The sequence below is a fragment of the Morone saxatilis genome, unplaced genomic scaffold (genome assembly GCF_004916995.1).
Source record: "Morone saxatilis isolate NCDOM2014 unplaced genomic scaffold, NCSU_SB_2.0 Contig17, whole genome shotgun sequence".
In the NCBI taxonomy this organism is placed as follows: Eukaryota; Metazoa; Chordata; class Actinopteri; family Moronidae; genus Morone; species Morone saxatilis.
The window spans coordinates 21,498,432-21,509,767 of NW_023339729.1; the positions used below are offsets into that span (position 1 = coordinate 21,498,432).

Consider the following 11,336-nt stretch of genomic DNA (forward strand, 5'->3'; position numbering starts at 1 on the left):
CATTATTGTCCAAATGGACTTCTGGTCTGTAATGTTCAATTCTGTTTAACCTTTGAGTCACTGTGTGCCACTGCTGACGTGTGTAGATCCTGTGTGTACAGGATAACCTACCTCACAAATTGGAATACTTTATCAGTGACCTTACACCACCTCTACATCCAAAAAAGATAAAGGAAATGTTTTTTTCTGTGTATCCTGACTAAAAGGACATCTTCTTCTAAAGATTGTGGCAATATTGTGATATTTCTCTTTGTGATAATGTGGCCTGTTTTTTCTTCAACCTCTCTCTGTGCCATAAACACGCTGTGCAGATGAAGGTTGAATACATAATGTAGAATTATCTATTAGCTCTGTCTCTGACGCAGTAACACAGCAAGTGTCTTTTTGCTTTCCCTGCAGGTGAGCCCGAGTTTAAGTACATTGCCAACATGCACGGCAACGAGGCCGTGGGCAGAGAGCTGCTCATCTACCTGGCTCAGTACCTGTGCAACCAGTACCAGCAAGGCAACGAGACCATCATCGACCTCATCCACAGCACCCGCATCCACCTCATGCCCTCCATGAACCCAGACGGCTTCGAGAAAGCCGCTTCTCAGGTGAATACGCAGCAGAACAACACAGTCCGGATCCAAGGACCAGACCATCGGACAGATTAAGCATAGAAGACTACAAACATTGACTTTAAACACTGGCTTTACAGCACACAGACACACAGTAAAAATAGGAATTATTAAACCTCCAGACACTGTCTTCTATTCTCTTTGCTCCTATATGTGTCTAAACACCATTTCCTGTTTCTCGTTCAGCCTGGCGAGATCAAGGACTGGTTTGTCGGTCGCAGTAACGCGCAGGGTGTGGATCTGAACCGTAACTTCCCCGATCTGGACCGCATCATCTACATCAACGAGCGGGAGGGCGGAGCCAACAACCACCTGCTGCAGAACATGAAGAAGGCTGTGGATGAAAATACCAAGGTGTGCAAAGAGACACCCAGATTCAGACAGTATGGGAGATTAAAGGATAAAGACGGGGGTTATTTCTTGTAGTCAACAAATCCCATTAAAACACCAAAACAACAATGTGTCTCAATACTTTACAGTTTATCTGCCCTGTCTGCGGCTCTCTGCCCCGAACCCATTCATTCCTACTGAATGTGTGAATCTATATAAGCCGGTTGCAATTACATAACGTGTTATTTAAAAAAAATAAATAAATAGAGCTGTTTTTAGGGACTATATTTAATTGTGGATTAAAAAACATTTGGTTCTCTGGTGCGTTTTTACAACAGCAGGATGCTTTAATGGCAAAAAAGTATTAAATGAGAATGTGAAAACTTTTGGTTGGTAAAAACCAAAAAAAGAGCTAAAAGAGAGTAAATACTGGACACCAGGTGGACAGAAACACGACTCAAAATGAATGATAATGTTGCTCCTTAACTGCTTGATGGAAAAATCTGCTATTGTAGGTTTTAAATCAACTTTAGAGCCCACATTCATCATCATTCATGATAAACGTATCACCCAGTGCAGCAGTTTGATGAGTTGAATCTATTTTATTGGTTTCATAATCTTTTTACCCTCCTTTTCCAGCTGTGAGGGAGAAACAAAAATGCAAACAGCCAGATGCAGAGCCAGTGTTGGTTTGTCCCTTGTGAGCTAATGTAGAACCATGGCAGTTCAAAACGTCTGTAGATAAAAATGGCTCATTGCAAGGTAACGGAAACATAATGATTTTTATTTTCAGGTGATTAAACACTAATGAAAACATACCTGTCAATATAATATACTATTTCTGCTAACAGATCCTCTGAAGTGTTACACATTAGACCTTTAATACGTTGTTGGTTTTGGTCATTTTGTGGCATTTGTTGACAGTAAGAAAAATACAGAATATCACCAGACGTATCCTTTATTGCTTTAAGACATATGGTGTTGAAAGTGATAATATTTCAGACACAGAAAAGCCTCTTTGACTTGTTTGCAGGTGCAGTATGTATTTTTACTTACCAGTAATTTCAGATTTTGTGCCTTTGCAGCTGGCTCCAGAGACTAAAGCAGTGATCCACTGGATCATGGACATCCCCTTCGTCCTTTCAGCTAACCTGCATGGAGGAGACGTGGTGGCCAACTACCCATATGATGAGACCCGCACTGGTACATAAACACATATGTGGACACACAATCTCAAACATTTCCTGTTTGGGTTGTTAAACTGTATATAAACTGTTCCCTTGCTCTATACGAGAATGTTTCCACTGCTTTAATGAGACAAACATTTGAACCTGTAAATGAAACAACAAACACTTTATTCGTTTTTCTAAAGAATGTCGTAACCAGATGGAAAATGTTTCCTTTCTCTGGCTCCCTGTGCATTGTTACTCAAAGTAAACAAAATGTGTTTGTGCAGGCACACGTTTAATGTGTTGCAGATGCAGGTATCCAGTTAATACCTTATCATTGTCTGTGTTCCTCTAAGGCTCCACCCATGAGTACAGCGCCAGTCCAGATGATGTGATGTTCAAGTCTCTGGCGAAGTCCTACTCGATTTACAACCCAGTCATGTCCGACCCTCAACGACCACCCTGCCGTAAGAATGACGACGACTCCAGCTTCAAAGATGGTATCACCAATGGAGGGGCCTGGTACAGCGTGCCCGGAGGTAAGAGACAGCAGGTTTATAATATGTGAGGTTTTGATCAGTTGAGAGAGACCTGGCCAGATATGGTTGAGGCTGTTATTAATGTTAATATTGTATTTGAGAGTTAGTTTACATACAATTCTCTGGTGGCCGAGGGGTTTAAAACCCTGATGATGCTTATTTTATACTGTTTGACTCTTGTTGGTTTCTCCTCTCCTTCCTTCATATCCTGTTAACCCTCCACTTTACTTTTATATATCTGTGTATGTAAGCTAATATCAACTGCTAATATTCGCCATTTTATTGGTCTGGTTGGGCTCGATTTAGTGAAATCAAGCTCATATGTAATTAAGGTGTAACAAAATGAACCCCTATATAACTGAAAATCTCCAAAATCAGTCTTTTTCTGCTTAAATTTCCATTATAAATGTCTAAATATATATGTTCTCCACTGTCACTCATTTTCTCTTATTAATGTTGTGGGTTTTTTTTTACCATTACAGGAATGCAGGATTTCAACTACCTCAGCAGCAACTGTTTTGAGATCACTCTGGAGCTCAGCTGTGACAAGTTCCCCAGTGAGGACACACTCAAGAACTACTGGGAGCAGAACCGCAACTCACTGGTCAACTACATCGAGCAGGTAGGCAGCACACCAGGACCAGAAATACAAAAATAAGGATCTCATATAGTTACACTGGAGAATGAGGATGTAGTTTTTCATTCTGGTATGAATCTAAAAAGCAAGGACTCAGAAACCACATCAATATCTATCTCAAGTGAATAAAATGTTAATGGTTTTAAATTCATGTATGGCCAAGAAGTCCTCCAAGTAAATGCCAAAATAAACCCTTTGACTGGTCCAAATATGACTTTGCATTTTCTGATTTGACACCTTTATGGTCAAAGTATGAGTAAGTTTAGCTAACTTAAACTATTTGGTTCACATTCAAGAAATATTGTCTTCCAACCCCCAAACAGACATTTTGTTCTCTTGGCTTAAAAGACTTATGCCTTATGTGTGTTTGTAGGTTCACCGTGGCGTCAAGGGCTTTGTGCGTGACCTGCAGGGCAACGGCATTTCCAATGCCACCATTTCCGTGGAGGGCATTGACCATGACTTGACCACAGGTATGACAACCATACCTATGCTTCACTACAATGAACCCCCACTGACATGAGAAATGTAGTAGTAAGGTGTTGCACTGCCATCTGGTGGACAGACGTGGTACTGGATTTTCAGCAGCTGTTTTTTTATTTGCTCATCATACCACAGTGATAGTATCAGGTACTACTGGCTGCGTTTGGAGGAACTGTTGGATTCTCTGTTTGTTGCTTACTTGTGTTCATGAGAAAATCTGTATTTTGTAGCCAAAGATGGAGACTATTGGCGCCTACTGGCTCCAGGAAACTACAAAGTGGCAGCCTCTGCCCCAGGATACCTGACTGTCATCAAGAAGGTTGCTATTCCCTACAGCCCCGTGACCAGGGTAAGACTCACTGAGAAATGAACCAACCATATTCACTGTGTGCTCCTCCTAATATTTACAAAAGCTTGCTCAGGACCTGAAATGATTTTTAGACATTTTAGCTCTATCCTTAGATCAAATCATGTATTATGTCTACGGTGCCAGTCAAAAGTTTGTGAGCAACCTATACGAATAGCATTTTAGATCTCAGGCAAACTACAGATCTGTTGTAAGTATTCTAATATTAGAGCATGTAAGTAAGAAATAGGTATAACGAATTAAGGAATATTTAAAAAAAGACTTTGATCACTTTAATCAGGCAACTCTAGCAGAGAAGGTACTGTATATTTGACTTATTCTGAGAGGGTTTATTCACTTTAAAGGTCAGTTGTAAAAGCAGCCAGAGTAAAATTTTATCCCTTATTCAGTGGGTTTTCAACAGTTTGGCTTGTGACTCTTTAAAACAATGGAGTACCTATTTAAAAACACTTCATTTCATTACCCTGTGGCTAATTCCTAGACCTCATTGTTGTCCAAAAACTATTAAAACCAAATTACTTTTTCCATCCTGCTGCCGGAAATACTAGAGTACCAAAAATAACGAGTAATAGAGCACCAATTGTGTATTACTGAAAATAGTCCCCAGCAAATCCACTATGTACTGCTGTTTGAGTGATGCCCTCATCAGGAAATTACTGAACAAAATAAAACAATAAAACTATATATTTGTAATCTGTTTTAAATGATTTATGTGTGTAAGGAAGGAATGAGTTTGGCGTTGAAAGCCACACATAGGCTAAGGAAGTCGGCAAGCACTTAGACAGACTATCGCATTGGTCTCTTCATAGCATTGGGTAAAAATAAGGGAAAAATGTAGGATAATAACATCATGTCAAGTCCTCCAGGGAAAGTCTTAATAAGTCTGAAAAAGTATCATCTTTTACCTCTTACCCGTTGTCTGTCTCCATCTCTCTCTCTCTCTCTCTCTCTCTGTCTCAGGTGGACTTTGAGCTGGAGTCTCTGATGGAGAGGAAGGAGGAAGAGCGGGAGGAGCTGATGGACTGGTGGAAGATGATGTCAGAGACACTGAACTTCTAAAGCGTTTGTCTGGCTGATGATCGGATTGTCCGCACATCGATGTAATATATTCAACATTCTGTGTGCCCGTCCACTCCCGAAAAGAATATATTGTCTCTTCTCCGTTTTGTTCTCTTTCGTTCATTATTTTAATTGATTATATTGTTCATTAATGTAATGGTTTGGCCTCATACTCCTGTAGATTGTTTGTATATCCTGCAGACACACAATCACATACTGACGGACACAGGAGGAATTTGCAGGTAGTTTGGTGGCAGCGAGATCGATGTTGATTTCTGTGGTATTGTGTTCTTTATCGTACACGTGATTGGTAACCATGGCACCCATCTATATAACCAATGAGTGACTGAGTAATTATGTATGTAAAAGAGCTGTTTACATCATTACCACATGGCTCTGTCCATAATAATTCGTCCTTTTTCCTGTTTTAAATGTCTCTGTTTCTCGAGGCTTTAGTACAAACACACAAATATAAACACACAACCTTAGTGCACTAAAAAAAGGTTCAATTCAATTCCCGGTAACTGTAAACTTGCACACTCACACTCTCTCACACACACACACACACACACACTGTAATATAATATATACAACACTATGGTTTTGAGATAATCAGGGACATTAAAAACTGTAAAATCACTGTATACATTATATTGTAAACAATCTATACAGGCGAGCTCATTTCCCTGTATCTTATTGATGTTGAGATTTTTTTTTTTTTAACTGACTGCAGCACAGCTTTGATTTTAGCACAAGATGAATGGTTATAATATATACTGTATTTATGAGCTAGGTATAGTAAGAAATATGTTGTTTTTGTAACTAAAAAAAATATAAAAGAAAACAAGACAAGGCCATGACACCTATAAATCCGTCAACCTCAGTCTACCCGAAGCCATTCCTTTGTATGTGCACTACACAGGGAAAACTATGGTACATAAGGGACTGTGGTAAAAGTACAAGTTGTTTTTCAAGGATAAATTAACACTAATCTTCTGAGTGGACTGTATGGATGCTGTTCATCTGGTTTGAGACCACAGAAAGAATTTATTGAATGTATAGCTATAGAAACAGTTACAAATGTAAAGAATGAACTGATCAATAAAACTCCCCTCTTTATGTTGTCAAACTGCAGTCTTGTGGCCTTTGTTTTAGCTCGTTCAGGTGAAAGTGGCCCATCCCAGACAGAAACTGGGAGTGTGCTACAGTACATGTGTTAACTGGTGTATTTAAGGCTAAATGGTGCACACTAATGAGGATAAGGCCGTGTTTTTCTAAAGGTTCTGATTACATCAGACCGAAATAAATCTGAATTTGGGAAAACATTTGTTGGTTGTAAAGAAAAGTTTACAATTTAAATAGCTTGAGTTGGTGCTCCCTTACAAATAATATTGTGTATAGAGGTTTATTGCAGTCTTAGGGGTGAGTGAAATAAGGTTTATGAATTATATACCACACAGGATTATAAGTACCTTACTTGTGGTAATGAATTAAATTCTTGTGAAAATTATTAAATAGAAAGAAGGTCAAATAGGTAAAGAAAACAAAAGGAATTTTTGGGTGATTTTTATACTCAAAATATATTCCCTTACAAAAACTAATTAAAAGTGGATTAATCAATCATTAAATCAATCAATAATTAGAAAATGTAGTATAAAATAAGATTAAGAATAGAAATAAAAATACAAACTATACAAGACCAATTAAACTTAAACTTAAAAGCAAGCAAGTAACCATTAAATGGTTGTATATTATATGTAAAAACAATATGACACCACCCTATATAATAACATACACCAGAATAAAACAAGATTATATAATAATACTTGGTGTAAGTAGTACTTAGTTTTAGTGTTAAAACAGAAATATGATGCAGGACATAAATTAAGAAAACAGTACAGTATTCAGAAATATGTCTCAGGCATCCTGTAGGAATTATGCAGGATTTTGCTTCACTTTCCTTTTTTATTTATTATTCTTGTTTATTTGTTTTTATGAGTAAACATTGATTAGGTATAGTTTGTAACCTTGTTGGTGCATCTGTCTGGGCCAAAGGGGTTGGAGCATGTTTATTATTGTTTTATTTTGTAGTTATTATTGTTTGTATATGTCTGTTAAGGAGTTATTTAAATATATAAAAGAGAACTTCATGGTTTCTGAGAGACAAACCTTTAATGCAAGTATTTGTGGACACTAGGGGGCCAAATAACCTCTAAACAACTATTATGACCTACTAAGATAGCTGGATATTGGATAGATACTTTATTGATCTCTATGAAACATACAGTACACTCCCTGTGTCACTTAATATATATAAATATTTCAACAAAATAATATTTGCTGAAATATTGTATAGTATGCTGGTTATTCCTGTAGCTGCAAGTTTTAAATATTGATTTAGTAATTCAGGTCACAATAAACCCTTTTCACAGTAGCCATTTTGACATGAAATAGTAAGGAAGGCAAACACAGGTGTTACTAATGATACTAATTAAGTCTCAGTTCCAGTTAGTGCAGCAGAGCCTTTCCAGTGAGCCAACATGCACAATAGCAGCACCCTGACTCTATTTGACCCCAATGGAACTGAACCTTTAAAAAACAGTGTGCAGGATTTAATGGTGTCTAGCAGTGAAGTTGCAGATTGCAACTGACTCGTATTTGACGACCTGGGAATGAGAACAAGCTGTGAAGTGTGTTGGAGAAACTACGGTGGCCTCACAAAACTCACAAAAAACAGGAGGCCCTGTCTGTAGTCAGGGATTGGTTTGACTTTTCTGGGCTACTGTAGAAACATGGCAGCAACCTGCAGTCAGTCTGTAGATAAAAACTCATTCTAAGCTAATGAAAACACAACTTTTCCTATAGTCAGATGGTTATACACTAATGAAAGCACCTATGAATTTTGTTTTCCATTTATGCCAATTGATCCTTCAAAATGTAACACGTTGGACCTTTAATTAGTATCACTGGTAACAATTGTGCATTGTTTTCCAGGTTATACCTTATCTGTGAGACCTAAACTTTGAGGAAATCGTATTGCGAACCCAGTATCATGAATTTTATTAAATCGTGGGTTGAATGTACCATAGGTTGTACAATGGTGCACACTCTGCATCGGCTTTCATGGTACAAGATGATCTCTAGTTCTGTGCCAACAGGAAGAAACCAACACAATAAAATAAACTGTTAATGTTAATATGAATCTAGGTCCAAATACAGTATAGACAAGGTTAAATGGAGTGCAGACTCACACACTGCGAGTGCATGTAATAGGTCCGGGACAGTGTGTGTGTGTGTTTTAGTACTTGGATCTTTGTACAGACCAATTAGATTTTAAGACCATGAAATTGAGGACATTTTGTAATTTCAGGACATGCCAAAGTCTCTCCACAGCCCTCCAAGAGCTGTTTGAAGGCTACAATTTGTTAGACTGAATATAAGACTAGAGTTCGGTCTGTTGTAGTTCTGATGGACAAAGATATAGTTAAAGTAAGTTGATGCAATATCTGTGGCCCAAATCAGAACTGAAAAGATCAGATTTAGGTCTCTTGTGCCTACAGTCTGAACATAGCAGTGACTGTGAGTTTATATGTGAATGTAAGTTTGACTCATGCTGTGAATATACTGTATATCTTATTGTGTCCTTCTGCATAAACCGAGCATAGATATTTGTATCCTTCAGCCTAAAGCAGGAATGCATTGTTGCAGTAGTGTATTGTTAAGTATTCACCTCTCGACCTGCACACACACACACACAGAGCAAGGGTGGCACTTTTAGTCTAACTATGCAGTTGAATCAGCTGTTTTAGCATTAGATGCTAACTCTGCAGATCAATGGCTCCCCTGGTCTATTAGTCATACCGGCCCTATTAGCATCTGCTATTAGCATCTCTTCATCAATACCATTGATCAAGCTGCTCTGGCTTCAGGGTGGTGTGGGACACAGAGGATACCTGGTGAGAGAGAGAGAGGGGGAGGGAAAGAGAGAGAGAGAGAAAAGAGAGATGGAGACAGACAACGGGTAAGAGGTAAAAGATGATACTATTATTATATTATTACATTCAGAGTGACACAAAACAACTTGGATCATATAACTTGAGTCTTAAAGGTTAAAGGAGTTGAGTTGAGTATTGAGATTTTGGAGATAATGAAATGTTTTGAAAACTTGTTGACATTAGAGATGAAATGATTTATCGATCGACAGAATGGGGTAATTTTTCCAAACATTTATTAGTTCCAGCTTCTCTAAAGTGAGGATTTGCTGCTTTTCTCTGTTTTGTTTCACTGTAAACTGAATATATTTGACTGTTAGACACATGACACATCTGAGTAGGTCACTTTCAGAAATTATGATGGGTACTTTTCTGACATTTTATGGACAGAAGGAATAATTGTGAAAATCTGCAGATTCATTTTTAGCTTTAGTTGACATTTAGTTGACCACTCGTACGAACATACTCACACAAGTGGCTTCTTCTACTGACACTTGTTTTTAGTGGTTTTCCTTTCAGTTTACATTTAAAAATCTACAACTTCACTACATTGTATGTGCTCTAAGGCAGGAAGGACTTTTTGAAAAGTCATCTGTAATTTGTTTTTTAATATATATATTAAATAAGGGTTTTTGTTTTGTTGTTTGTGTCTTTCCTGGTCATATCGTTCATTTGTACTTTTACACTCTGGCCTGGTGGTACAGGTGTAGTGTGACAGCAGTCCATCTGCCTTTGTCATTACTCCGTTAATCCTGCAGATGACAGTAGTGTGCTTATGACCTGACAATCACTGAGAAGAATTCATCCCTGAAGTGAATATCAATATGGTCTATTCAAAGGGACAAATCAGTGTTTGCAGTCCCTCTGTGAGGATCCACCGCCTGGTCACGAATCATTGCTTTTATGTGGATTTGAACTGTGTTTGTGAATGTTCCTCATTAGAGAGCTATTTCCCCTTCGGAGTCTGCTGACTCCCAGAAGTTCAAAGTGGCTACAGGCTCATCTTTTCAGCAACCCCAGTTCACTGGAAAATGTGGCTTATTTGTGCATAAATGTGCATGTAATCTTTTATCTGTGATATGTTAGAAAAGATGTACAAAGTGTAAGTAGTGAGAACATGAAGAACTGTTGAGAACACAAAAACAGTATATCCTCTGCCCCCATCTGTGCTGTGTGTGAGTCATGGTTGCTTTACTTTCAGTTAGGAATTAAATGAGGACAAAGATCAGTAGAGCAAATTGCCAACAAACGGTGATACAATACATAATTGAAAAACACTAAATCATCAAAGCAAAAGATAAAAAGTTGGAAAGAAAAAAAACATGATTATAATTTTGTTCCACTTACATGTATTTGTTAGATCCTACATAGTTTTGCTTTAATTTCCCTACACTAAAAAAAAGAAGCATTTTCTGTAGGTAATGTGAATCAATTAACGTGTTAGCATCTTCATTCATCTTTAACCTTCAGTGAGACACTGAGACCAGCTTGAATTGTGTTTGGATTACAAACAAAACCATTTTCCTTCTTTTTGGACTACAGGTACATGATGCAGATTTGTATACATGCCCCAAAGAGGAGTGAAAGCTCCCTCTACCAATGTACTCCTTATTTTATGTCAGATGTGCTGATGAGAGGTGACAACAAATAATGCTTCAGAACTAGCATTCCTATGAAGATGACTATGATATTCACAGAAAATGGACTGATTACTTAAACATCAGACGGAGGGTGAGGCTGCAAAAGAAAGAAATAATGAGAAAATAATCAGTGTAACTTGAATATCTTATACTTATTGGAACTCCACTGATTTAACTGCACTCCTCTAACACTGTCATAACAATAACAAATGTTACAACCGAACCAGATCTTTTTTCAGACTTAAGTGACATCACTTGAACACATTTATCAGTTTTCATCTTGTTTTGGGCTTTTATTGCCTTTAAATGATGAAGAGGGGATGACACACAGCAAGGGGCCACAGGTTAATGTTGAACCTGTGGCCGCTGCAGCGAGGACTAAGGAGTTGGTACATAGGGCATCAGCTCTACCAGGTGAGCTATCAGGATCAGTGCCCCCACAAAAGGCTTTTTACAACTTGTGTAAATGTACAGTAGAACTCCTCAAGACCAAGACAGAG

The 11,336-nt window shown here is 38.0% G+C and overlaps 1 protein-coding gene across 1 annotated transcript in view; it reads left to right on the top strand.

Annotated features, from left to right (window-relative positions):
• cpe (carboxypeptidase E) overlaps positions 1-6,333 on the top strand; it is a 15,932-nt gene extending 9,599 nt beyond the window's left edge. The window contains exons 3-10 of the mRNA XM_035659769.1: positions 400-596; positions 807-974; positions 2,036-2,153; positions 2,476-2,658; positions 3,141-3,280; positions 3,669-3,768; positions 4,009-4,127; positions 5,106-6,333. Coding sequence (XP_035515662.1) covers positions 400-596; positions 807-974; positions 2,036-2,153; positions 2,476-2,658; positions 3,141-3,280; positions 3,669-3,768; positions 4,009-4,127; positions 5,106-5,204 — 1,124 coding nt within the window. The 3' untranslated portion in view covers positions 5,205-6,333. The remainder of the gene's footprint in view (positions 1-399; positions 597-806; positions 975-2,035; positions 2,154-2,475; positions 2,659-3,140; positions 3,281-3,668; positions 3,769-4,008; positions 4,128-5,105) is intronic.
• Positions 6,334-11,336: the final 5,003 nt, after the last annotated feature.